Source organism: Leptodactylus fuscus, chromosome 1 (genome assembly GCF_031893055.1).
Source record: "Leptodactylus fuscus isolate aLepFus1 chromosome 1, aLepFus1.hap2, whole genome shotgun sequence".
Taxonomy (NCBI): Eukaryota; Metazoa; Chordata; class Amphibia; order Anura; family Leptodactylidae; genus Leptodactylus; species Leptodactylus fuscus.
In genome coordinates, this window is record NC_134265.1 from 10,799,873 (window position 1) to 10,826,909 (window position 27,037).

At 45.0% G+C, this 27,037-nt stretch overlaps 2 protein-coding genes across 2 annotated transcripts in view; both read right to left on the reverse strand.

Moving 5' to 3' along the window:
• LOC142190048 (uncharacterized) overlaps nt 1-27,037 on the reverse strand; it is a 371,533-nt gene that overhangs the window by 65,954 nt on the left and 278,542 nt on the right. The gene's annotated exons all lie outside the window — the stretch shown is intronic.
• Nucleotides 21,172-26,503, reverse strand: LOC142218847 (oocyte zinc finger protein XlCOF29-like). Its single transcript, XM_075287814.1, has 3 exons — nt 26,464-26,503; nt 21,836-21,981; nt 21,172-21,705 (listed from the first exon to the last, which is right to left on the reverse strand). Exons 2-3 carry the CDS (start codon nt 21,911-21,913, stop codon nt 21,172-21,174), a joined length of 612 nt encoding a protein of 203 aa, XP_075143915.1. The 5' UTR covers nt 21,914-21,981; nt 26,464-26,503.

Sequence of the window (27,037 nt, forward strand, 5' to 3'; positions counted from 1 at the left end):
CAGATTGTTACGGACATGTCGATACCAAATATGCATTGTTTTTATAAATTTTTAGCATTTTTTTTTTATATATAATTCCTTTTCTATAGAAAAAAGGGATTTGGGGGCTTTATAACTTTAGTAATTTTTTACATACACTATTTTTTTTTTCACTTTTTTTTTACTTTTTCATGTGTCCCTTTAGGACAGTTAAATCAGTTGATGCTTTGATTAAAGCATCAGCTGATTCTGCATGGTAGCTTGCAAGACACGAGGCAGTGGAAGTGAGCTGATGCAGACATATCAGCTCACTTCCTCCATCGCACGGCAGGATCAACCAGGTATGTGGAGGCTCCGGCAGCCTGGGGTCACTGGCCAGACCCCAGGCTGCCGTTTACTGATACCCCCTGATCTCGCCGCGGGGGGTACCCGCGGGTACAAAAAGTCGGCGTATCCCTTTCGATCGCGCCGTGATGTTTGATGGCGCGATCGAAAGGGTTAAAACGTCTAGCCGGAGCTGTGTCCGATTGGATGGCAAAGGAGGGGGGGGGGAAATAAGGTGTTAGTAACACCTAACCCCTGCTCCCCCCGCACCCCACCAAGGAGGTACCTAAAGACCGGACGTATTTCGGCAATAGTCCGGTCTTTAGGTACCAGGTCCTTGTGTGGCTAAGTGCCCCCCTTCATCTACCCCCAGTTTCATGATCCTCTCCATCTCTTCCCCCAGTTTAATGTCCCCCTTTATCTCCCCCCAGGGTAATGCCTTCCCCTTTATCTGCTCTAGTTTAACCTTTTCACTGCCAAGGGTCTCTGGAAATTTTGCACCTCCAGTAGACAGAGCTGGAGTTTAGAGATGGACAAGTCAAACCTAAATTGCAACATCTATACTACACCTACCAAACTGTGACTGTGATACCAAAATCTAACTTTTTCCAGATTACACAGCATACCGTATATAAAAACACAATTTAATAGTTCATATATACAACCACCTTCATGCAACATTGCGGCAAACAGAGATTGCAAGCAAAAATTGAACAAAAATTCAAATTTGCAACTAAAGTGCGGCTCTAGCAATCCCTTTCTGCAAACAAAATGTACTTTCCAAAAAACTGCAAGATATGAGTTCATACATATCACACATGTATATATTTACAGGGGCGGGTGTTAAAGAATCGCCAAAATCGCAGAAATGCGCCACCCCATTTTGTGCGGGCAAATTAAATAGGACTTTACATAAAAATGTTATTTTCCATTTTTATCCCCCTATAAAAATTTTAGCAATCTATATGTTCATCTCTTGTGATAATCGTTATTACTATTATTTTAGTGTGTAACGGATATCACTAAAGACGTATTTTACTGTAGAAAGCCCAGATCTTTGGGGTAGGTCCTCCTAAAACAGGCTGCTTTCCATGCGGCCATTGTGTTGCTTGTACTAATGTACAGAGAACTAGAAATTTTTGCAATGGCAAAGGTGATAAAACCTATCAGATCAAACATAGGATTAGCTGTGGTACAAGATATGTGATCTACCACGCTACATGTCCCTGCAAGAAAGTATACATTGGTTTAACTACCCGTGAGTTGAAAGTGCGTGTACGGGAACATGTACGAGATATTGTTGCTAATGGAGATGAGATTACAGATAGACCCAAACCTATCGCTAGACACTTTTCTTTGTGTCATGACAGTGATCCTACATTGTTACGGGTTTGCGGTATTGACTGCATACCAAACAATATTCGGGGTGGCAACCTCAAAAAAAGACTTATGCAAATAGAAACCAAATGGATATGGAGACTTGGTACCCTCATCCCTGACGGCCTTAATGAGACCCTTGGTTTTGCTTCTTTCCTGTGAATATCACCTGGGCACTGTTCTGGTATTTATTTCTTTTAACTGTTATTAATTTGTCTTTTTTCTTTATTTATTATTTTTTATTGTTTATTTTTTCTTATTGTATTATTGTTTTTTATTTTTACTGTAGGATATTGGGTGGGGGTTTCTGTATGTTTTTTCTTCATATAATTTTTTCTATTCTTACATTTATTAATTAACTTTTTCATAAGTTTTTCCTAGGTATATTAATGTGCGTAATATGATACCATATTGACAACGGTCTGGACTTCTACTACCATCAACGCACATTCACACTTCAATTTTTAAACTATGATCTTGTATCTGGGACATATTGGGATTCATTGTCCACTGTTTTTATTAACATAATTGTTATTTATTATGTGTCAGCATTGTTTTAGTTAGTCTATATTCACATTATGCGGTTTCTCCGCCACACCCTACTTATATGATATTATGATATATTTTTTATTACTTACCTTTTTTCATTATTTAGTTATATGCACGAGATGATCTTTTCATGCGTCAGTTTTGTATTTAATTTCACTATATTGGGTATAGTTTTTATATAATTTTGCACTTGCTGCGGTTCTCTATGTGATCGCTATCCCTCTTGAATAAAATTCCCGTTTAAAGACTTTTTAGTGATTGGTGCTCCAGTGGAGTCCATGCTGTGGGTTATACAGTTTACTAAGGAACAACGGGTGCCTAGTGCGCATGTGCGTTTTGAAGTCGCGAGTCACGTGACACGGCCAATTGATAGCGAGGCGTGATACTATTATGCGTTCCACTGCGGCCTCGCTTTTGGCTTTGTGATCATGTGACTCGTTGGGCGGAGATTTGATCATATGCGCCGACATTGAGTTCCCGTCTATGTAGTTCCGGTCTCTATTACCTAACCCTTTACAGCTGGATTCGATTGGCGTACCAAATTTATATGCCGGCATATATATACCAGGTCTGTACACCCCCTGTCACATCCCCCTGACGAAGGCCTTTGTGCCGAAACGCGTTGGGATATTGAAGCATAGGGAACGGTCCCCAGGCTGTCTGCACTACGTTATCCACATGGATCCACAAGCTCTGAGCCATTTTTCCGTTCTATATTCACATCCTGTTATGGATACTTACCTGTACTGATATGGTCATCTTGGAACATGGTTCATGTTCTATGTGGGAGGTACTTGATGATTCTTACTTAGTTATTTAAGGTTACTCTATGTACTGTAGTTATCCTGTTTGTATACAGTTATTGACTTTTGACTATTTGCATATACTGCCATCTATTATTACGCTATACTTCCACATGTTGTGCAGCAACCTCCGGGGACCTGATTTCATCTGGTACCCTATCCTTCAATTTGTTCTCCTTGTGCTTGCAGATTTTCCTCTTTATGTGTGTCCATATATTATTTATTTTTTGATATTTAATAAAATTCTCTTTGATACGAAATTGTTATATACTTTCGTGGTTTATATTATAGAGAGGTGTCATACTTACCTTGTTGTTTTGTCGAGTTGATTATTTAATATTGTAAGGACACAGATGTGGATAAGGCTATTTGATGTTACCAGGGGCAATTGTGCATTGCACTTAAGCATCTATTTGGTCTTCTGTATATTTTGTTCGGTTTTTGATTCTGTAGAAAGCCCAGGTATGGACAGATCAGGACAAGGATTGGGTGAAATGTAAACTTTATTCCCGACTTTGTGTATGTGTTGTGTAAGTGTTTGGAGCGACTTTTTTTTGGCATTGCGACCTGGCCAATGGTAAACGTCTGGGTCACAGCGCCAATAAACTTCCTGGTTATGTTTAGAGGGTATTACATAAGAATACCCCACTAGTAAAGCTCAGGGGGGAATTATATTATGCATGAGACCCTGCATAACATCATTTCTGAGGGTTGTAATTTTGTGTCCAAACGGGGGCAGTCATTGGGAAATTTTTTATCCCCGAGTATGTATTTGGAAGAATCAGTCCAACAATCCAATACATGTTTACAAGTAACAGGATTTTTTAAGTGCGGACAGCCCAGGTGTCAGGTATGTAGATTTGCTCAAAAAAGCTCTACTTTTACCAATTCCACACAAACCCAGACATATAATATCAGGGGGTTTTCCAACTGCTCAACGGTTGGAGTAGTCTATATGATATCTTGTAACACGTGTAGGATTAATTATGTAGGTTGCACTTCCAGAGCAACTAAAGTGAGGATTTCAGAGCATCTACAAAGTATTCGTAACCCCAATTCCCAGAAAAGTACAGGTGTTTCTAAACATTTTCTTGAAAAGCACAAGGGGGATTTATCCTCCTTTTGCTTCAAGGTTATTGAGAAAGTGGATAAACCCATTAGAGGGGGGAACTGGGGTCGTAAAATTAAAATCAGAGAGGCCCATTGGATTTTGAAGTTGGATGTACGATTTCCCCGGGGTCTTAATCGCCGAAATGATCTGGCTTACATATACTGACCTATTTTCGTGGGAATGATTTTTAAGTCCGTTTTGCAATTAAATCCTATCATGAGGAATATAGAGGAACGAGTCATCTTCCAGTTCATGGAGACACGCATGTAATATACTTTAGGGAACGTTCTTTCATATACATGTATATGGAACAATGTAAGTGTATACTTACCGTTAGGTTTTCATGGAGATCTTTTGTGAAGGTCGTAAATGGAGATCACACATGACGGTGAACGGAATTAATCCTGGGACGGTTCCTAGTTCAAGTCTATAATTTTTTGTCCTGTATCTATATTCCATTTGTGTGTGGGTTTAGTCACAATAAAGGTAACATCTGTATTGCAACGGTTTGGATCCTGGTACACCTGCGCATGCGTGGGGTATTTAACACGCATGCGAGCATTATACTAAGAGAAGGGGTATGTCGTGGAGCCGTCTGTGTGTGACGTGTATGTAGCGGAGCCGTCTGTGTGTGACATGTATGTAGCGGAGCTGTCTGTGTGTGACGTGTATGTAGCGGTGCCGTCTGTGTGTGACGTGTATGTAGCGGAGCCGTCTGTGTGTGACGTGTATGTAGCGGAGCCGTTTGTGTGTGACGTGTATGTAGCGGAGCCGTCTGTGTGTGACGTGTATGTAGCGGAGCCGTCTGTGTGTGACGTGTATGTAGCGGAGCCGTCTGTGTGTGACGTGTATGTAGCGGAGCCGTCTGTGTGTGACGTGTATGTAGCGGAGCCGTCTGTGTGTGACGTGTATGTAGCGGAGCCGTCTGTGTGTGACGTGTATATAGTGGAGCCGTCTGTGTGTGACGTGTATGTAGCGGAGCCGTCTGTGTGTGACGTGTATGTAGCGGAGCCGTCTGTGTGTGACGTGTATGTAACGGAGCCGTTTGTGTGTGACGTGTATGTAGCGGAGCCGTCTGTGTGTGACGTGTATGTAGCGGAGCCGTCTGTGTGTGACGTGTATGTAGCGGATCCGCCTGTGTGACGTGTATGTAGCGGAGCCGTCTGTATGTAGCGGAGCCGTCTGGGTGTGACGTGTATGTAGTGGAGCTCTCTGTGTGTGACATATGTAGTAGAGTCGTTTGTGTGTGACCTGTATGTAGCGGAGCCGTCTGTGTGTGACATGTTTGTCGCGGAGTTGTCTGTGTGTGACGTGTATGCAGCAGAGCCGTTTGTGTGTGATGTGTATGTAGCGGAGCCGTCTGTGTGTGACGTGTATGTAGCAGAGCCATCTGTGTGTGACTTGTATGTAGTGGAGCTCTCTGTATGTGACTTGTATATAGTGGAGCCATCTGTATGTGACGTGTATGTAGTGGAGCCGTCTGTGTGTGACGTGTATGTAGTGGAACTCTCTGTATGTGACGTGTATGTAGCGGAGCCATCTGTGTGTGACGTGTATGTAGCGGAGCCGTCTGTGTGTGACGTATGTAGTAGAGCCGTCTGTGTGTGACATGTATGTAGCAGGCCATCTGTGTGTGACGTGTATATAGCGAAGCCGTCGGTGTGTGAAGTGTATGTAGTGGAGCCATCTGTGTGTGACTTGTATGTAATGGAGCCGTCTGTATGTGATGTGTATGTAGTGGAGCCGTCTGTGTGTGACGTGTATGTCGCGGAGTTGTCTGTGTGTGACTTGTATGTAGTGAAGCTCTCTGTATGTGACGTGTATGTAGTGGACCCGTCTGTGTGTGATGTGTATGTAGCGGAGCCATCTGTGTGTGAGGTGTATGTGGTGGAGCTGTCTGTATATGACGTGTATGTCGCAGAACTGTCTGTGTGTGTTGTGTATGTAGTGGTGCTCTCTGTGTGTGACGTATGTAGTAGAGCCGTCTGTGTGTGACGTGTATGTAGCAGGCCATCTGTGTGTGACGTGTATGTACAGAAGCCGTCGGTGTGTGAAGTGTATGTAGTGGAGTCATCTGTGTGTGACTTGTATGTAATGGAGACGTCTGTATGTGACGTGTATGTAGTGGAGCCGTCTGTGTGTGACGTGTATGTAGTGGAGCCGTCTGTGTGTGACGTGTATGTAGTGGAACTCTCTGTATGTGACGTGTATGTAGTGAACCCGTCTGTATGTGACGTGTATGTAGTGGAGCCATCTGTATGTGACGTGTATGTAGTGGAGCCGTCTGTGTGTGACGTGTATGTAGTGGCGCTCTCTGTATGTGACGTGTATGTAGCGGAGCCGTCTGTGTGTGACGTGTATGTCGTGGAGCTGTCTGTGTGTGACTTGTATGCAGCAGAGCCGTTTGTGTGTGATGTGTATGTAGCGGAGCCGTCTGTGTGTGACGTGTATGTAGTGGAGCTGTTTGTATGTGACGTGTAAGTAGTGGAGCTGTCTGTATGTGATGTGTATGTAGTGGAGCTGTCTGTGTGTGACGTGTATGTAGCGGAGCCGTCTGTGTGACATGTTTGTAGCGGAGCCGTCTGTGTGTGACATGTATGTAGTAGAGCCGTTTGTGTGTGATGTGTATGTAGCGGAGCCGTCTGTGTGTGACGTGTATGCAGTGGAGCCATCTGTGTGTGACATGTATGTAGTGGAGCTGTTTGTATGTGACGTGTATGTAGTGGAGCTGTCTGTATGTGACGTGTATGTAGTGGAGCTGTCTGTGTGTGACGTCTTTGTAGCGGAGCCGTCTGTGTGTGTGACGTGTATGTAGCGGAGCCATCTGTGTGTGACTTGTATGTAGCGGAGCCATCTGTGTGTGTGACGTGTATGTAGCGAAGCCGTCTGTGTGTGACGTGTATGTAGTAGAGTCATTTGTGTGTGACGTGTATGTAGCGGAGCCGTCTGTGTGTGACGTGTATGTAGCGGAGCCGTCTGTGTGTGACGTGTATGTAGCGGAGCCGTCTGTGTGTGACGTGTATGTAGCGGAGCCGTCTGTGTGTGACGTGTATATAGTGGAGCCGTCTGTGTGTGACGTGTATGTAGCGGAGCCGTCTGTGTGTGACGTGTATGTGGTGGAGCTGTCTGTATATGTTGTGTATGTCGCAGAGCTGTCTGTGTGTGACGTATATGTAGTGGAGCTCTCTGTGTATGACATATGTAGTAGACTCGTTTGTCTGTGACCTGTATGTAGCGGAGCCATCTGTGTGTGACGTATGTAGTAGAGCCGTCTGTGTATGACGTGTATGTAGCAGGCCATCTGTGTGTGACATATATGTAGCGAAGCCGTCGGTGTGTGAAGTGTATGTACTGGAGCCATCTGTGTGTGACTTGTATGTAGTGGAGCTCTCTGTATGTGACGTGTATGTAGTGGAGCCGTCTGTGTGTGACGTATATATAGTGGAACCGTCTGTGTGTGACGTGTATGTAGTGGAGCTCTTTGTATTTGACGTGTAAGTAGTGGAGCCGTCTGTATGTGACGTGTATGAAGTGGAGCCGACTGTGTGTGACGTGTATGTCATGGAGCCGTCTGTGTGTGACGTGTATGTAGCGGAGCCGTCTGTGTGTGACATGTATGTAGCGGAGCTGTCTGTGTGTGACGTGTATGTAGCGGAGCCGTCTGTGTGTGACGTGTATGTAGCGGAGCCGTCTGTGTGTGACGTGTATGTAGCGGAGCCGTTTATGTGTGACGTGTATGTAGCGGAGCCGTCTGTGTGTGACGTGTATGTAGCGGAGCCGTCTGTGTGTGACGTGTATGTAGCGGAGCCGTCTGTGTGTGACGTGTATGTAGCGGAGCCGTCTGTGTGTGACGTGTATGTAGCGGAGCCGTCTGTGTGTGACGTGTATGTAGCGGAGCCGTCTGTGTGTGACGTGTATATAGTGGAGCCGTCTGTGTGTGACGTGTATGTAGCGGAGCCGTCTGTGTGTGACGTGTATGTAGCGGAGCCGTTTGTGTGTGACGTGTATGTAGCGGAGCCGTCTGTGTGTGACGTGTATGTAGCGGAGCCGTCTGTGTGTGACGTGTATGTAGCAGATCCGCCTGTGTGTGACGTGTATGTAGCGGAGCCGTCTGTATGTAGCGGAGCCGTCTGGGTGTGACGTGTATGTAGTGGAGCTCTCTGTGTGTGACATATGTAGTAGAGTCGTTTGTGTGTGACCTGTATGTAGCGGAGCCGTCTGTGTGTGACATGTTTGTCGCGGAGTTGTCTGTGTGTGACGTGTATGCAGCAGAGCCGTTTGTGTGTGATGTGTATGTAGCGGAGCCGTCTGTGTGTGACTTGTATGTAGTGGAGCTCTCTGTATGTGACTTGTATATAGTGGAGCCATCTGTATGTGACGTGTATGTAGTGGAGCCGTCTGTGTGTGACGTGTATGTAGTGGAACTCTCTGTATGTGACGTGTATGTAGTGGAGCCGTCTGTGTGTGACGTGTATGTCGCGGAGTTGTCTGTGTGTAACGTGTATGTAGTGGAGCCGTCTGTGTGTGACTTGTATGTAGTGAAGCTCTCTGTATGTGACGTGTATGTAGTGGACCCGTCTGTGTGTGATGTGTATGTAGCGGAGCCATCTGTGTGTGAGGTGTATGTGGTGGAGCTGTCTGTATATGACGTGTATGTCGCAGAACTGTCTGTGTGTGTTGTGTATGTAGTGGTGCTCTCTGTGTGTGACGTATGTAGTAGAGCCGTCTGTGTGTGACGTGTATGTAGCAGGCCATCTGTGTGTGACGTGTATGTACAGAAGCCGTCGGTGTGTGAAGTGTATGTAGTGGAGTCATCTGTGTGTGACTTGTATGTAATGGAGACGTCTGTATGTGACGTGTATGTAGTGGAGCCGTCTGTGTGTGACGTGTATGTAGTGGAGCCGTCTGTGTGTGACGTGTATGTAGTGGAACTCTCTGTATGTGACGTGTATGTAGTGAACCCGTCTGTATGTGACGTGTATGTAGTGGAGCCGTCTGTATGTGACGTGTATGTAGTGGAGCCGTCTGTGTGTGACGTGTATGTAGTGGCGCTCTCTGTATGTGACGTGTATGTAGCGGAGCCGTCTGTGTGTGACGTGTATGTCGTGGAGCTGTCTGTGTGTGACTTGTATGCAGCAGAGCCGTTTGTGTGTGATGTGTATGTAGCGGAGCCGTCTGTGTGTGACGTGTATGTAGTGGAGCTGTTTGTATGTGACGTGTAAGTAGTGGAGCTGTCTGTATGTGATGTGTATGTAGCGGAGCCGTCTGTGTGACATGTATGTAGCGGAGCCGTCTGTGTGTGACATGTATGTAGCGGAGCTGTCTGTGTGTGACGTGTATGTAGCGGAGCCGTCTGTGTGTGACGTGTATGTAGCGGAGCCGTCTGTGTGTGACGTGTATGTAGCGGAGCCGTTTATGTGTGACGTGTATGTAGCGGAGCCGTCTGTGTGTGACGTGTATGTAGCGGAGCCGTCTGTGTGTGACGTGTATGTAGCGGAGCCGTCTGTGTGTGACGTGTATGTAGCGGAGCCGTCTGTGTGTGACGTGTATGTAGCGGAGCCGTCTGTGTGTGACGTGTATGTAGCGGAGCCGTCTGTGTGTGACGTGTATATAGTGGAGCCGTCTGTGTGTGACGTGTATGTAGCGGAGCCGTCTGTGTGTGACGTGTATGTAGCGGAGCCGTTTGTGTGTGACGTGTATGTAGCGGAGCCGTCTGTGTGTGACGTGTATGTAGCGGAGCCGTCTGTGTGTGACGTGTATGTAGCGGAGCCGTCTGTGTGTGACGTGTATGTAGCGGAGCCGTCTGTGTGTGACGTGTATATAGTGGAGCCGTCTGTGTGTGACGTGTATGTAGCGGAGCCGTCTGTGTGTGACGTGTATGTAGCGGAGCCGTTTGTGTGTGACGTGTATGTAGCGGAGCCGTCTGTGTGTGACGTGTATGTAGCGGAGCCGTCTGTGTGTGACGTGTATGTAGCAGATCCGCCTGTGTGTGACGTGTATGTAGCGGAGCCGTCTGTATGTAGCGGAGCCGTCTGGGTGTGACGTGTATGTAGTGGAGCTCTCTGTGTGTGACATATGTAGTAGAGTCGTTTGTGTGTGACCTGTATGTAGCGGAGCCGTCTGTGTGTGACATGTTTGTCGCGGAGTTGTCTGTGTGTGACGTGTATGCAGCAGAGCCGTTTGTGTGTGATGTGTATGTAGCGGAGCCGTCTGTGTGTGACTTGTATGTAGTGGAGCTCTCTGTATGTGACTTGTATATAGTGGAGCCATCTGTATGTGACGTGTATGTAGTGGAGCCGTCTGTGTGTGACGTGTATGTAGTGGAACTCTCTGTATGTGACGTGTATGTAGTGGAGCCGTCTGTGTGTGACGTGTATGTCGCGGAGTTGTCTGTGTGTAACGTGTATGTAGTGGAGCCGTCTGTGTGTGACTTGTATGTAGTGAAGCTCTCTGTATGTGACGTGTATGTAGTGGACCCGTCTGTGTGTGATGTGTATGTAGCGGAGCCATCTGTGTGTGAGGTGTATGTGGTGGAGCTGTCTGTATATGACGTGTATGTCGCAGAACTGTCTGTGTGTGTTGTGTATGTAGTGGTGCTCTCTGTGTGTGACGTATGTAGTAGAGCCGTCTGTGTGTGACGTGTATGTAGCAGGCCATCTGTGTGTGACGTGTATGTACAGAAGCCGTCGGTGTGTGAAGTGTATGTAGTGGAGTCATCTGTGTGTGACTTGTATGTAATGGAGACGTCTGTATGTGACGTGTATGTAGTGGAGCCGTCTGTGTGTGACGTGTATGTAGTGGAGCCGTCTGTGTGTGACGTGTATGTAGTGGAACTCTCTGTATGTGACGTGTATGTAGTGAACCCGTCTGTATGTGACGTGTATGTAGTGGAGCCGTCTGTATGTGACGTGTATGTAGTGGAGCCGTCTGTGTGTGACGTGTATGTAGTGGCGCTCTCTGTATGTGACGTGTATGTAGCGGAGCCGTCTGTGTGTGACGTGTATGTCGTGGAGCTGTCTGTGTGTGACTTGTATGCAGCAGAGCCGTTTGTGTGTGATGTGTATGTAGCGGAGCCGTCTGTGTGTGACGTGTATGTAGTGGAGCTGTTTGTATGTGACGTGTAAGTAGTGGAGCTGTCTGTATGTGATGTGTATGTAGCGGAGCCGTCTGTGTGACATGTTTGTAGCGGAGCCGTCTGTGTGTGACATGTATGTAGTAGAGCCGTTTGTGTGTGATGTGTATGTAGCGGAGCCGTCTGTGTGTGACGTGTATGCAGTGGAGCCATCTGTGTGTGACTTGTATGTAGTGGAGCCGTCTGTATGTGATGTGTATATAGTGGAGCAGTCTGTGTGTGACATGTATGTAGTGGAGCTGTTTGTATGTGACGTGTATGTAGTGGAGCTGTCTGTATGTGACGTGTATGTAGTGGAGCTGTCTGTGTGTGACGTCTTTGTAGCGGAGCCGTCTGTGTGTGTGACGTGTATGTAGCGGAGCCATCTGTGTGTGTGACGTGTATGTAGCGAAGCCGTCTGTGTGTGACGTGTATGTAGTAGAGTCATTTGTGTGTGACGTGTATGTAGCGGAGCCATCTGTGTGTGACGTGTATGTAGCGGAGCTGTCTGTGTGTGACGTGTATGTAGCGGAGCTGTCTGTGTGTGACGTGTATGTGGTAGAGCTGTGTGTGTGTGTGTGTGTGACGTGTATGTAGCAGAGCTGTTAGTGATGTGTATGTTGCAGAGCTGTCTGTGTGACGTGTATGTAGAGGAGCTGTCTGTGTGTGACGTGTATGTAGCAGAGCCGTCTGTGTGTGATGTGTATGTAGCAGTGCTGTGTGTGTGATATGTATGTAGCTCTCTCTATCTCGCTCTTTTCTTTTCGCTCCCTCCTGTTGTGTTCTATATAATAAGTGTGACTGGATACAATAATTCCCTTCCTGAGGTAGAGGAGCCGCATGTTGATGAATTCGGCAGTGATTGGGATTCTATGGAGCTCTTCTATTCTGCCACCTATATACACGATGTAACTGATAGTTCGCAGCTTCCCTCCACATCTCCACTGCTCTCCCCGCTTGACATCCGCCCTGTCCAGGTTGGGTCAGTGGCCTTATCGTCCACCACCTCCTCTTCCAAATCCTCCGACGGCTCCTCCTCCTCCTCTTGTGCAACGACGATGGCAACAGGCTGCCCTGATGGCAACTGTGTCTCGTCATCGTCGTCACTGAGGGACGATTGCTGGTCAACAGAAACCACAGGAGATAACGGATGCTCCAGTGTTTGTGCATCAGGGAACTCATCTGTTACCTCTGGTGATTCAGGACGTGTTGGGACAGAGAAAGGGACAGTGAATGGAGTCAAAAACAGCTCCTGGGAGGTGGGAAAGGTGGGATTAGGTTGCTGGGAAGATCGGGCATGTTGTGAGGAAGGAGGAGCAGACTGTTGGGTAGGAGGAGGAGTTGAGGTAGAGGCTGACTGGCTGGTGGAGAATGTGCTGGAAGCATTGTCCGCCAGCCATTGTAACACCTCTTCCTGGTGCTCGGGCCTACTTAGGTTTGTACCCTGCAGCCTACTCAATGTGGTCATCAAGCCGGGGACTGTGGGGAAGCGCAATGCTTGCTGCCGCAGAGCTGTAGGCGCAGTAGACGCTGTTGGTTGAGCGCAGCCTTGCTCAACATCTCCATTTCCAGGCCCCTGTCCTCGTACTCGTCCCCTTGCATTAGCTTTGCGCATTTTGGATGTATTATTCCCTTTTTGATGGTCTATACACCACAAAGAGAAGCTGTTTTCCAGCTCTATATGAACTTGTTAATGCAGTGGATTGCTGCGATTTTTCAAGAAACAGCAAAACGGCGTTCTCTTATCTCTAATCATTACCTCATTTGCATGTTATTAAACAGATTCCCAGTTTGCAGTTGTCAGTGGATGTCCTTATATATGTGCACATTTGTAAGAATATACAATCATTGATAAAAGGAAACAATACTCGTTATAATTCTAGGTACAATTATACACCATCAGTAAAATATTTGTGATTGTTTAGTCCAATTCCCTCTAATGAACGTGTCAAAATTAAATAGATGTTAATAAAGATGAGGAATATATTGTGAAGTGTATTCTAAACAATGCACCAAAATTACGTCATAAAATGTAAGTTCAAAGTAAACCATCTAAGGGTGCATTCACACTGAGTAAACGCTAGCTTATTCTGAACGTAAAACACGTTCAGAATAAGCGGTGTCTAAAGCAGCTCCATTCATCTCTATGGGAGCGGGGATACGAGCGCTCCCCATAGAAATGAATGGGATGCTGCTTTCACTCCGAGCAGTCCCATTGAAGTGAATGGGGAGTGCCGACGTGTACGCTCCGGCATGAGCAGAGCTTACCGTATACGCCGGCACTCCCCATTCACTTCAATGGGACTGCTCGGAGTGAAAGCAGCATCCCATTCATTTCTATGGGGAGCGCTCGTATCCCCGCTCCCATAGAGATGAATGGAGCTGCTTTAGACACCGCTTATTCTGAACGTGTTTTACGTTCAGAATAAGCTAGCGTTTACTCAGTGTGAATTCACCCTAAGGTGGTATAAATGTAGACTGGACAGGGTATAGATATGGCAGATTTACCATCCAATAGCACATCCGATACCGCGTCCTACCATCAAGGACGCGGTTAACTGCAGTTTTCACTGCAAATTATCAGAACAACCTTCCCATAATTTCCTCCTGATGAACTAAGAAGGGCCGTTAGTGTAACGCATTGAGGAGAGCCCCGGTCTAATATGGACCGACAGGGATAGATGGCCACTGTGCCTTGTTTCATCTGGCTAGTTAGCAAATGTTACAGCTTAAATATTTGCTGATACAATTTTTATATATCTCCAACACATAGGAGTTGGTAATTATGTGTGGCATTTTCAGTGGGGATATTATTTAAGCATACCTATGACGGAAGCTGCGGGGTTGTTGGTTATACACGGCAACCCTGCTACCCATTGTATTAAATAGCTACACTTAACCCGTATGTATCAAGCATATACAGTATAAGCATCAATATTTTGAACCTGAGCTATCAACAGGTTTTATGGGAAATTGACACCAAGGGGTTGGATACATTTGAGGGCAAATTTAGTATCAATTTATGCACATATTATCCAACACCCTGTGGCTTGTGTTTTATCTTTTCACAAAGAGCACTTGGGTGATATTTTAAACGAACAATAAAAGTTATGTTTTACTCTTTTCAGTGAATAGATTTACCATCCAGTTCAGTCACTGTGATAAATCTGGTGTAGCATCAGATTGTCTATCTAAGTTTACACTATTAGTACATCTGAGCCAATGTGTGATCTGCTCAAAGGGATTCCCACTGAAAAGATTGTTCAAAACAGTGGCCTTGTTCTGGTGAGGGGTTGTGTGCTCATAGAGAGGTGTAAAGAATAAAGTCGGTTTTGATAAAATCTCTCTTTAACCTCTTCAGTACCGGGTAATTTCTTGTCCAGGACCAGACACATTTTATGTTTTTGTTGTTTGTGCAGTTTTGAGGGCTGTAACATTTTTATCATGTGTGTTATTCAACTAATGTCTGCATTGTTTATCGGTGACACATAGGACTTTATTTTTATGTTGTTTTTATTTTTTTATGTTATTTTATTTTTATGTTGTTAGCCTCAGTTACAGGAGGAATACATCCTGCACACTGTTTTAAGACTAATAGAGCTGATCTCAGGCCTGTAGGACCCAGAATCTCTTGTAACGCACTGATCCCACCGGATCACATGAACACCGGGTCAGAGCGTGGCCACATGTGTATACACAGCAATTGAGAAGGCAGGGAAGGTAATAAACCTTCCCTGTCTTCTCTCTGGGAGCTCCGGCTGTAGTTACAACAGCTCCGATTTTGTACAGCTGCTAAGTTCTGCTTGGACGTACCGGTATGTCCTTGCAGAACAAGGCAACCAACTTCCGGATGTATATACTCAATGGGTGGTCCAGAAGTGGTTGAGGGGAAATTTCTCAAAGCAGTATATAGCAGTTTAGACGGATATGGGTAAGATTTTAAAATAGTATAAGATAAACATATGGCTACGATTAAGGCGCCTGGTCCGGACAGATTGCCTCTTGCCTATTACAAGAAACTTGGCCCAGACCTTGGACACTATTTCTCTTAAAAGGTGTTCAACCCCCTGAGATCAGGTTACTGATGTCTCTCATGATTTGGGTCTGTTAAATATCTTGTATTTTCGGGTGAGACTTGTGTGACCACGTGTTGTAGGCCTTATCACGATGGGAGGAGTCAGCTTGTTATAAACATGTAGAGTTTAATTAAACATCTTGAAGGAAAACACAGGAACAGGGAAAATGTCCAAGATAACACGGAAATATCAGTCAATGTTAATATCTTACATCTTCAGAGAATTTAGGTTTCTTCATCTGCATATCCTGTAGCTACAGCTTAGTTCATGCTTGTCATCTGGTTGGTGGACTTGGTTGGTCACGGCGTCCACGGATGACCCATCTGCCTGGACCACCCACCCTGGTCTTCCCAGAGACAGACCTAGACATGTGTATTTGTTACTAATTTACAGTCCTATGAAAAAGTTTGTGCCCCCCTATTAATCTTAATCATTTTTAGTTCTAAAAATTTTGGCGTTTGCAGCAGCCATTTCAGTTTGATATATCTAATAACTGATGGACACAGTAATATTTCAGGATTGAAATGAGGTTTATTGTACTAACAGAAAATGTGCAATATGCATTAAACCAAAATTTGACTGGTGCAAAAGTATGGGCACCTCAACAGAAAAGTGAAATTAATATTTAGTAGATCCTCCTTTTGCCTCTAGTCGCTTCCTGTAGCTTTTAATCAGTTCCTGGATTAAGGTATTTTGGACCATTCCTCTTTACAAAACAATTCAAGTTCAGTTAAGTTTGATGGTCGCCGAGCATGGACAGCCCGCTTCAAATCATCCCACAGATGTTCAATGATATTCAGGTCTGGGGACTGGTAGAAGTTCCAATGTACTGAAGAGTCACAGACACTTCTTGGGACTAGATTGTGGCACAATGATTATTATAGATATGGATTTATTACCTGTCTGTATTCCTCTTGTAGGCCTAGGCCTCATGAGACATAGAGATGTACTGCTCCTACTGTTAGAAGGCTTGGACTTACAAACCTCTGGGCCTTGTCCCAGACTTTTTTTTTTTATTTCAGCCCCCTCCCCACCCCTTTTCCTGTTACCTTGTTTTTTCCTTCTCTCCTCCTTCAGTTAGTTATCGTCTTACTCACTAAGATATTCATTCTACTTCCTTCCTCTCTCTCTTCTCCTTCTTTACTCTGTGCTCTTCTCTGTCCCTCTTCCCCCTGTTCCCTTCTTCTCCCTGAAGCTGCCGCTCGAGGTTCTTGCTCCTGTTGTTACCTGGATACTATGTTGTACTTGGGATGACTTTTGTACCGTCCTGTTTCATCCTTGTTCTTTTATTTTTGTTGAATTAAAAAAAACAAAAAACAAATAAAAGTAGAGGCCACAAAAATACCTCGTCACCCCAGGCCTGCCAGGAATAAAGGACTGTCACAAACATGCAGGTGTAATTCCAATTCAAATATTTTATTCATATTGTCAATGAGTTTCAGACAAAAGAACCCGAGGTGAGCTCTCTAAGATTTAAGATATGAATTGGAGGTAAAACAATCATGAAAGAAAAATGCTTTTTCCTGTGCGAGTTCTTAGATGTGCAGTTGGAGATGACTTTCGGTTTAACATACTTTTCATGTGTATATTAAAATAGCTTCTCCCCCCTGTGAGTTCTTTGATGTTTAACAAGAACTGATTTAGTAGTAAAACATTTCCCACATTCTGAACATGAAAATGGCTTCTCTCCTGTGTGAGTTCTTTGATGTTCAACAAGATGTGATTTCTGAGCAAAACATTTCCCACATTCTGAACATGAAACTGGCTTCTCTCCTGTGTGAGTTCTTTGATGTTTAACAAGTTTTGATTTAGAAATAAAAAATTTTCTACATTCTGAACATGAATATGGCTTCTCCCCTGTGTGAGTTCTTTGATGTGTAACACGTTCTGATTTCTGAGCAAAACATTTCCCACATTCTGAACATGAAAATGGCTTCTCCCCTGTGTGAGTTCTTTGATGTTCAACAAGACTTGACTTAGCAGTAAAACGTTTCCCACATTCTGAACATGAATATGGCTTCTCCCCTGTGTGAGTTCTTTGATGTCTAACAAGATGTGATTTTCGAGCAAAACATTTCCCACATTCTGAACATAAAAATGGCTTCTCCCCTGTGTGAGTTCTTTGATGTTTAACAAGATTTGATTTAGTGGAAAAACATTTTCCACATTCTGTGCATGGATATGGCTTCTCCCCTGTGTGAGTTCTTTGATGTTTAACAAGGTTTGATTTAGAGATAAAACATTTCCCACATTCTGAACATAAATATAGCTTCTCTTCTGTATGAGATCTTTGATGTTCAACAAGACTTGATTTAGCAGTAAAACATTTCCCACATTCTGAACATGAATATGGCTTCTCCCCTGTGTGAGTTCTCTGATGTATAACACTGCTTCTGCATCTTTTATTTTGCTTAACAGACTGTGATGAATTAGATGAGAGATCTTTCTTCTGAAGGGCTGAGGGTATATCTGGGGTAATGGCATGTTGTTCATATGGATCTTTTGTGATACCATGATCCTCTGCTTTATAATCTGTAGGCATTAAATGTCCCTCTGAGCGCCTGGTACAGTCATCTGACAAGAGGAAAATGGATTTTACTATTATTAAATAACATAACCTTATAAGTATATTCCTCACTGAGCAAACAGTAACACTGCCTATTTCATTAGTATTTACTGTGCTGAGACTGAGGTCAGAGACAGTTTCAATGGCAGATACCACCGCTAGTCTAGGTCACTGTAGAGGTGCTGGTAGTGGATGAAATAAGTGGGCCCACCCAGTCACAGCAGTAAGGAAAAGGGGTGGTGGCACTTACACTGATGAGCAGAAGGGTAACACTGTTTAGAACTTGTGACTTTGAACCTCCATATCTCACCGTCCACTACAGATCGGAATGTGAGACTACTATCATTATATAGGTAATAATCTTGGCCATCTCATACATAAATTAGACTTGCAACTATTTAGCATATGACTAGTTATGCAGATTCTTGTCATGTAACTTCATTGTTACCATTTTACTCCTAAAAATTTAAATTTTCATTATTTTATAAATCCACCTTTGGCTTTCAACACTGCCTGAATCCTTATGGACATGCTCTGGATCAGATTCAAGCATGTCTCGACTAAAATCAGATCCCTGATCTCTTCTACATGTTCCCAATGTTGGTGCATATTGGTCAACTCACTTGGGTACGACTACAGCTTTTCCTTCAACTCTACCCACAAGTGTTTGATTGGGTTGAATTCTGGGGACTGTGGGGGCCAATTCAGAACCTCTGCTTTACTGTCATTGAACCATTTCTTCGAATCATGACATATGCTTGAGGTCATTGTCCAGCTAGAACACTGTGTTGTCCTTTTTATATCCATGGTACTTGATTGTACAAAGTAACTCGTCTTGTAGGATACTCACATTTAGCTCAGCAGTGAGACCACCATCAATCCTTGTAAAGTATACAACCCCTTTGTCTGTGACCCATCAGAGTCCAGTCTATTAACTTTCATCTCATCTCTGCAAATCACCTATTTCCAATCTCCTACTGTCCAGTTTTCGTACTTTTTTGGGAAACTTGATTTTAAGGCTTCCTCATCTTTTGGGCAACCATTCCAGTGTAATGCATGTTTGTGATCTCACTATTACGAAGCATACGAGCCACCTGCACTGCTATGTTTGTCGCGCCACAACTGATAGATCTTGTGGTGAGCCGACTTACTGACTGATATTTTGCCTGAACGTTCACCTCTTGGCTTTGCAATGAATGGACGGACTTCATTTTGTATTCTTCCCACAGTCATGGCACTTACATGAAGCAGTTTGGCAACGTTCTTGGCCCAGAGACCGCTATCGATGAGCTGGATGATGTTTCTCTTTTCTTGAGAAATCTTCTTCATGGCTGATACTTGATTTGAACCAGTGACCTTTCACTTGGGAATCAAACTAAAGTCCCTGAGCTATTAGGGAATGTGAGAACAGGTTGTACTTTGTAGTATACAAGAGGAGCAAAACAGTAACAAAGCAGTTACATGAGAAGAATCTGCATAATTAATCATATGCTAAATAGCCAAGATGATTGTCTATAAAATGATGGGAGTCTCACGTTCTGAGCTGTAGTAGATGGTGAGATGTGGAGCCTGAGTGAGCTGAATATATCAGGTCATAGTTCTGGGTATATCCCTTGTTTATTCAGTGTTTTTGGTTTAGTTTGGTGATTTTAGAAATATTTATTATAAAGTTACATGTTAGGCCTTTTTGGGGCTACTTTTCTGATTAATAATGGTGCACAGCAGGTTACTATACTTTGGTACATATTGCTGCTTGGTTACACTGGTACAAGTTATCGGCTTCCTTTTTCCTTAGAGCGGTGACCGGGCCGCTGACAGCACCAGCACTGTTCTGATGGCGGCCCTGCCTGTCCCTGGTAGATCACCTTGCTCACGTTACATAAAGGACATTCATCACAATCTCATTACAATTTCTGCACCTAGAGTAGTTTATCTTATCCCAACAGAACCCACATTTAGGACCGAACATCAAGGCCCTTATTTTGTACTGCTAAGTCCAGGCCTCTGACTACATTACTAGTTGTCCTGTCCTGATATAGATCGTCTTATCTGGACGTGTCTTCTAAGATTCCAAAGTGAAATAAGTCTCAGAGCCCAAACCACAGGAACACAATCCATGGCTGCTTAAATATGGCCACTTATGTGGAATAATACTGTAGGATGCCATAAATCTTACTGTATTACACCCCATACACACTATAGAATCCAAACCACATCTGCTGGATTTCCCAGCCTGAACTCACCGCGGATCTGCTGTCCCATACAGTATGTAGTAGGGTCTGTGGAGTCACAAGGAAGCAGGGACTCCTAGCGTCATAGATCACTAAGATACGGGGAGACCTGGTGTGTGGACAGAGTTCGGGCTGGGAAATGTGACTGATGTACAGACCAGATTTTCTAGTCCAGATTGCATAGTGTGATTGGGGTCTAAGGTGAGGTTTACACAGTGACATTTGTAGAAGCTGCTTCAGGAATTCAGAAGAATTTTTCCACTTTACCAAATCAGCCCCCGAATCTCCATCAGATTCCTTACTGGCCAGGCGGGATTTTCCACCTCCCATTTATTTCCATAGAGCTCTGAGGTGGAATCTGCCTGAAGATCGAGCAGGAGGATTATTTTTCCTCTACCTGAAATAATCTGCTATATAATTCTGGTCAATTCTTTCCCTTCACGAGGACTGACAGCCGGTGAGGAAGAAATTTGCCTCGTTCACATCGATGTCAAGTCCATATTCCTGCTGTCCGTTCTATTCTATACTACATTTATTACCCCCTATAGCGGTATCACATTTATATTCAGGTATTATTAGTATTTTACCTGAATCGGGGAACAACAAATAGTCTAAACAATGTCTGAATAGAATCAGTGACCCTTCTGTGCTTTATATAGTGGTGACTCCTCACCTGGGCGGGTCCCTGTAGGAATGTCCTCCTCACACTCCTCATCACCACTCACATAGGGATCTTCCTTTATTCTCATAGATATAGCATTAATGTCGCTCAGATCTTTATCCTGATGGAAAATCTGTGAAACAAATAATGTAAAAGTCACCGGACAAATGGGGAAGTCACAGAGAATGTTCTAGATCATTAATCCGCATGAAGATGAAAGATGTCCTGACAGTAGCTGCAGGTCTGTGAGAAGCCGGATAAACATATTAGATGGCGGGTCAATGACACCGCCCATGTATATAACCATATAATACTGCTGGATACAACAAGACTGACCACAAGGACTTCACAGCCCGCCTACACATCATAGGGAATATCTCCATCTACCTGATCATCCTGTGGAAGAAGAGGACTGGGACATCTCTCCAGTGTTGTCCTCTTACTGGATCTACCTGTAGGAAACACAGACAGGGACTGAATTCATTCTGTACATACAAATCATGGAAGTCCATGTGTATATAGTCATGTCTATTACCTGCTGATGTGAGGGGCTGGTGGTCCTCCATCATCACCTCCTTGTACAGATCCTTGTGTCCTTCTAAATACTCCCAGTCCTCCATGGAGAAATAGACAGCGACATCCTGACACCTTATAGGAACCTGACAACACAATGATACAGTCATCACCCCGACCCCTCCAGGTACTGTATAATGTCCCAGCATTCCCAGCAGTGTCACCTCTCCAGTCAGCAGCTCCAGCATCTTGTTGGTGAGTTCTAGGATCTTCTGTCCATTGATCTCCTCCTGTATCAGGGGGTGAAGTGGAGGCCCAGGGATTGGGCTCAGTGTTCCTCCATATCCATCATACACAGGAGACTGACAGCGCCCACTAGAGGTCTTCTTCACTACTGTGTAATCCTGGTTATGGGGAGACACATTAATAAATCTCACTACATACATGTCCAGAGTCCATCACCTCTCCAGTCATATCATCTGTTATTACTAGAGATAAGAATGATGTAATGATGACATCATCAGAATCTCTCACCTCTCCAGTAAGCTGATAGATGATCTCTAGGGTGAGATTTAATAGACTTTCCGCCATCTTGTTCCTGTCTCTTTCCATCCTTGATGGATCAATCAGGAATATTCTCTTATATAGAAGATACTGAGAAGATTCTATATTGTAGGAACCTGAATGGAGAGAAGATGAGACAATGTAATCACTACACGGAAGGGGAAGATTTATCAGAATTGCACAAGGGATGATTATTGGCTGTCGGGCCAAGGGTGACAGTATTTCTCAATTAGTGCAGGTTGTGAACTGTTTCTGTGCTGCTTTGGTGAAAGCCCGCTCAGTGTGTAACAAACTAGAATACATTAATGACTTATTCCTTAGCAAATCCCTTGGCCTGCTCGCCCTTACTGAGACTTGGATCCAGCAGTCAGATACGGCCTCCCCTGCTGCTCTGTCTCATGGTGGCCTACAATTTGCACACACCTCTAGGCCTGATAATAGGCAGGGTGGTAGGGTAGGCTTACTTCTGTCACCGCAGTGCATTTTTCAGTCCATTCCCCCAGTCCCCTCACTCACATTCTCCTCATTTGAAGTCCATGCTATCAGACTTTTCCGCCCACTCTCCTTACGTGTAGCCGTGATCTACCGCCCACCTGGCTCACCCTACCAATTTTTGGACCACTTTGCTTCTTGGCTTCCCCACTTTTTATCCAGTGACATTCCTACCCTCATCATGGGTGACTTTAACATCCCTATTGCCCCCCCTCACTCCCCGGCTGCCTCACAGTTTCTCTCATTAACCACTTCTCTTGGTCTCTCACAATGTTCTTTTTCCGCCACACATATAGATGGTAACACGATTGATCTAGTCTTCCATCGACTCCTCACAGTCTCTAAATTTTCTAACTCTTCTCTGCCGCTCTCTGACCACAACCTTCTATCTCTCACCATCAGTGCTCTCTCCCCTTCACAAGACACCCCTACCCATCATATAGGAACTCGCGTGCTATTGACACCCAGCACCTCTCAGATACTCTGCAGTCCTCTCTGTCCCCCATCTCCTCAATCTCCTGTCCCAATCTGGCCACCAGTCACTATAATGAAACCCTCAAAAATGCATTGGATGAGGTTGCTCCCCCCTCCACTCGTAAAGTCCCACATAGGAGGCAGCAATCCTGGCACACGCCACAGACACGATTTCTCCAGCGCTGCTCTAGGTGTGCCGAACGTCTCTGGAGAAAATCACGCTCACCTGCAGATTTCCTCCACTTCAAGTTTATGCTTAAAACATATAGCTCTGCCCTTTACCTCGCCAAACAAGACTATTTGACCGCCCTCATCTCTTCTCTCTCCAGCAACCCTAAAAGGCTTTTTGAAACCTTTCACTCCTTACTCACACCCAAGGTACAGACGCCGTTCACAGACCTTAGTGCTGATGACCTGGCCATGTATTTCCATGATAAAATTGATAAGATCCGTCAGGAAATTACTGCCCAAGCCCCAGGTGGCATTAACTCCCACACCTACGATAGTACTGATCCCCTCACCAGCCGCACTTCAGACTGTCCATTCTCATCTTTTGAACCTGTTACAGAAGAGGAAGTCTCCCAGCTACTTTCTTCATCTCGCCCCACAACCTGCAGTAGTGACCCCTTCCCCTCACACCGTCTCCAATCTCTGTCCCCTGCTGTCACTACTTACCTTACTAAAATATTTAACCTCTCTCTCTCTTCTGGAATCTTCCCATCCTCCTTCAAGCATGCTGTTATAACCCCGCTACTGAAAAAACCCTCCCTGGACCCATCCTGTGCTGCTAACTATCGACCCGTCTCTAACCTCCCCTTCATCTCTAAACTTTTGGAACGCCTGGTTTATTCTCGGTTAATTCGTTATCTCTCTGCTTGACCCCTTACAATCTGGTTTCCGCGCTCTGCACTCTACTGAAACAGCTCTCACAAAAGTCTCTAATGATCTACTAAAGGCTAAATCCAATGGTGACTTCTCTCTTCTTATTCTTCTGGACCTCTCTGCAGCTTTTGACACTGTTGACCATCAACTTCTCCTCACTATGCTCCGCTCAGTCGGCCTCAATGTCACTGCGCTCTCCTGGTTCTCCTCTTATCTCTCAGACCGCACTTTCAGTGTATCATTCGCGGGCTCTGTTTCCTCCCCTCTTTCCCTTGCTGTTGGGGCTCCTCAGGGCTCGGTCCTAGGCCCCCTGCTCTTTTCTCTCTACACAGCCCCCATTGGACAAACCATTGCCAGATTTGGCTTCAGGTACCATCTTTATGCTGATGACACCCAATTATACACATCTTCCCGTGACATCACCCCTGCACTCATACAGAACACCAGTGACTGTCTCTCTGCTGTCTCTAATATCATGTCCTCGCTCTATCTGAAACTAAATCTCTCTAAGACTGAACTACTACTGTTTCCACCATCTAACAGATCTGTCCCTGATATATCCATTGCAGTCTCAGGCCTTACTATAACTCCTAGGCAGCATGCCCGCTGCCTCGGGGTCATATTTGACGCAGACCTTTCCTTCACCCCTCATGTTGAATCACTCGCACGTTCATGTCACCTCCACCTCAAAAACATCTCCAGAATACGCCCTTTCCTTACCAGAGATACACTAAAGACACTTACTGTCTCTCTGATTCATTCTCGCCTTGACTACTGTAACTCCTTACTTATCGGTCTTCCCCTTACTAAACTCTCCCCTCTACAATCTATTCTGAATGCAGCGGCCAGGCTCATCTATCAGGCTAGACGCTACAGCGATGCCTCCGGTCTGTGCCAGTCACTACATTGGCTGCCTATTCATTATAGAATAAAATATAAAGTTATTACTCTCATCCACAAGGCTCTCCATAATGCCGCCCCTCCCTACATTTCTTCCCTCATCTCTGTCTACCGCCCAACCTGTGTTCTCCGCTCACTCAATGATCTAACACTTACATCCTCTATTATCAGAACCTCCCACGCTCGTATACAAGACTTCTCCCGAGCTGCACCACTTCTCTGGAATGCTCTACCCCGGACAATAAGATTAACTCCCAACTTCTACAGTTTCAAACGCAAACTAAAGACGCATCTTTTCAGACAAGCCTATCACAATTCCTAATGCACAAAATTGTCTGAACACTGTATAAGCAATGCCGCCCCTGCTACCTCTTGTGTCACCCCCTCTACCTCATAGATTGTAAGCTCTTTTGAGCAGGGCCCTCAGTCCCATTGTGTGAAATGACGTTCTTTGTTATGTATGTCTGTATCTGAACCCTATGAATTGTACAGCGCTGCGGAATATGTTGGCGCTATATAAATAAAATCTATTATTATTATTATTATTATTAAGTGTATTGTCAGTGGAGAAATGGCTTTATTGGGAATAACCAGCTGTGGAGATCCGCGTGCAACTGCTCAATTCTCTAAAGGAAAAACAACAGTAACAGTGCAATAGAAGTACAGAATAGAGGGAGGATGAGTAGCGGCCCATTGGGAGACAGCCCAAAAAATCCTGCTGCGCTGGTACAGAACCCCTAGCCAGCTGGCCAGTATTAATGCCTCCCTCCCTACATTCTGTTGGCGAGACTGCGGGCACGTTGGCACCCTCCTACATATGTGGCGGGACTGCCCCTTGGTCCAAGCCTTTTGGATAGCGGTCTTTCAATTTATTTCTTCTATGGCTGGTCTCACTATACCGCCCTCCCCGAGCCTGGCACTCTGCTTTCTGGACACTGGGTCTTTTCCCACAGGTATCCAGGTGGTACTGGGCCAAATAATTTTATCAGCCAGATCCATGATAGTGAGGCAATGGAAATTTGCACCCTGCTTGACGGTAGGCAAACTCATTCACCATGTAGACTTGGTCTTTACCCTGGAGCGGATGCTGGCCTCCAAAAATCATACCTTCTCTAGCTTTTGCTCCAGATGGGCTTTTTGGTCCTCCTTTATGGAGAACAGGAAGGGGGCCCTAGCCCAGGCCCCACGTCCTCCCCCTGAAGTGCTTCGCACGCTGGTTCATTAATACCCTAATAGTCGCAAGTGTTTGCTTATTCCTCTGTGCGTTGCTTGTCATGCCAAATTTAGAATGGTATCACCTTGTCCTGAGTAAGCGGTACCTTACATACATATAGAGTCACTGGTTTACTTATGTTATTTGAGTGTTTTGGTTTTTTGTTTCTTTCCCTACATCCTATACCCTTTCTGTCCCGTTTCTCTCCATCTGAGAGAAACGGGACAGAAAGGAGGATATTATAGTGTGTGGGGGCCACGAGAAGGATATCATAGTGTGTGGGGGCCACGAGGAGGATATTATAGTGTGTGGGGGCCACGAGGAGGACATTATAGTGTGTGGGGGGCCATGAGAAGTATATTATAGTGTGTGGGGGCCATGAGGAGGATATTATAGTGTATGGGGGACACAAGTCGGACATTATAGTGTGTGGGGGCCACAAGGAGGATATTATAGTGTGTGGGGGCCACAAGGAGGACATTATAGTGTGTGGGGGCCATGAGGAGGATATTATAGTGTGTGGGGGCCACAAGGAAAACATTATAGAGTGTGGGGGCCACGAGGAGGACATTATAGAGTGTGGGGGCCACGAGGAGGGAGACTGAGTGTACGAGAAGGGCTGAGAGCGAGCACTTACCTCCTCAGGTACAGCAGCCGCCTGCTCACAGGACCTGTGATGATGTCATATGTGTGGGAGGAGTTAAGGAGTCACATGATCAGGTCCTGCTGTTATTGCTTCATCTGTGCAGAAGATACTAAATCCTAGAGCTGAAGGACCTGTGATGATGTCAAATGTGTGGGAGGAGTCACAGAATCACATGACTAGATATTAGAGGTCACTGCAGAGCCGTCTGTGTGTGACGTGTATGTAGCAGTGCTGTGTGTGTGATATGTATGTAGCTCTCTCTGTCTCGGTCTCTTCTTTTCGCTCCCTCCTGTTGTGTTCTATATAATAAGTGTGACTGGATACAATAATTCCCTTCCTGAGGTAGAGGAGCCGCATGTTGATGAATTCGGCAATGATTGGGATTCTATCGAGCTCTTCTATTCTGCCACCTATATACACGATGTAACTAATAGTTCGCAGCTTTCCTCATCATCTTCTATCTCTTATGTTGCTCAGGATGTTTCTTATTGTCCTTCATCGTTTTCAGTCCGTGCAGAGTTCAGGTTTATCACTGATGTTATTAGGCCTCATGCACACCTCCCAA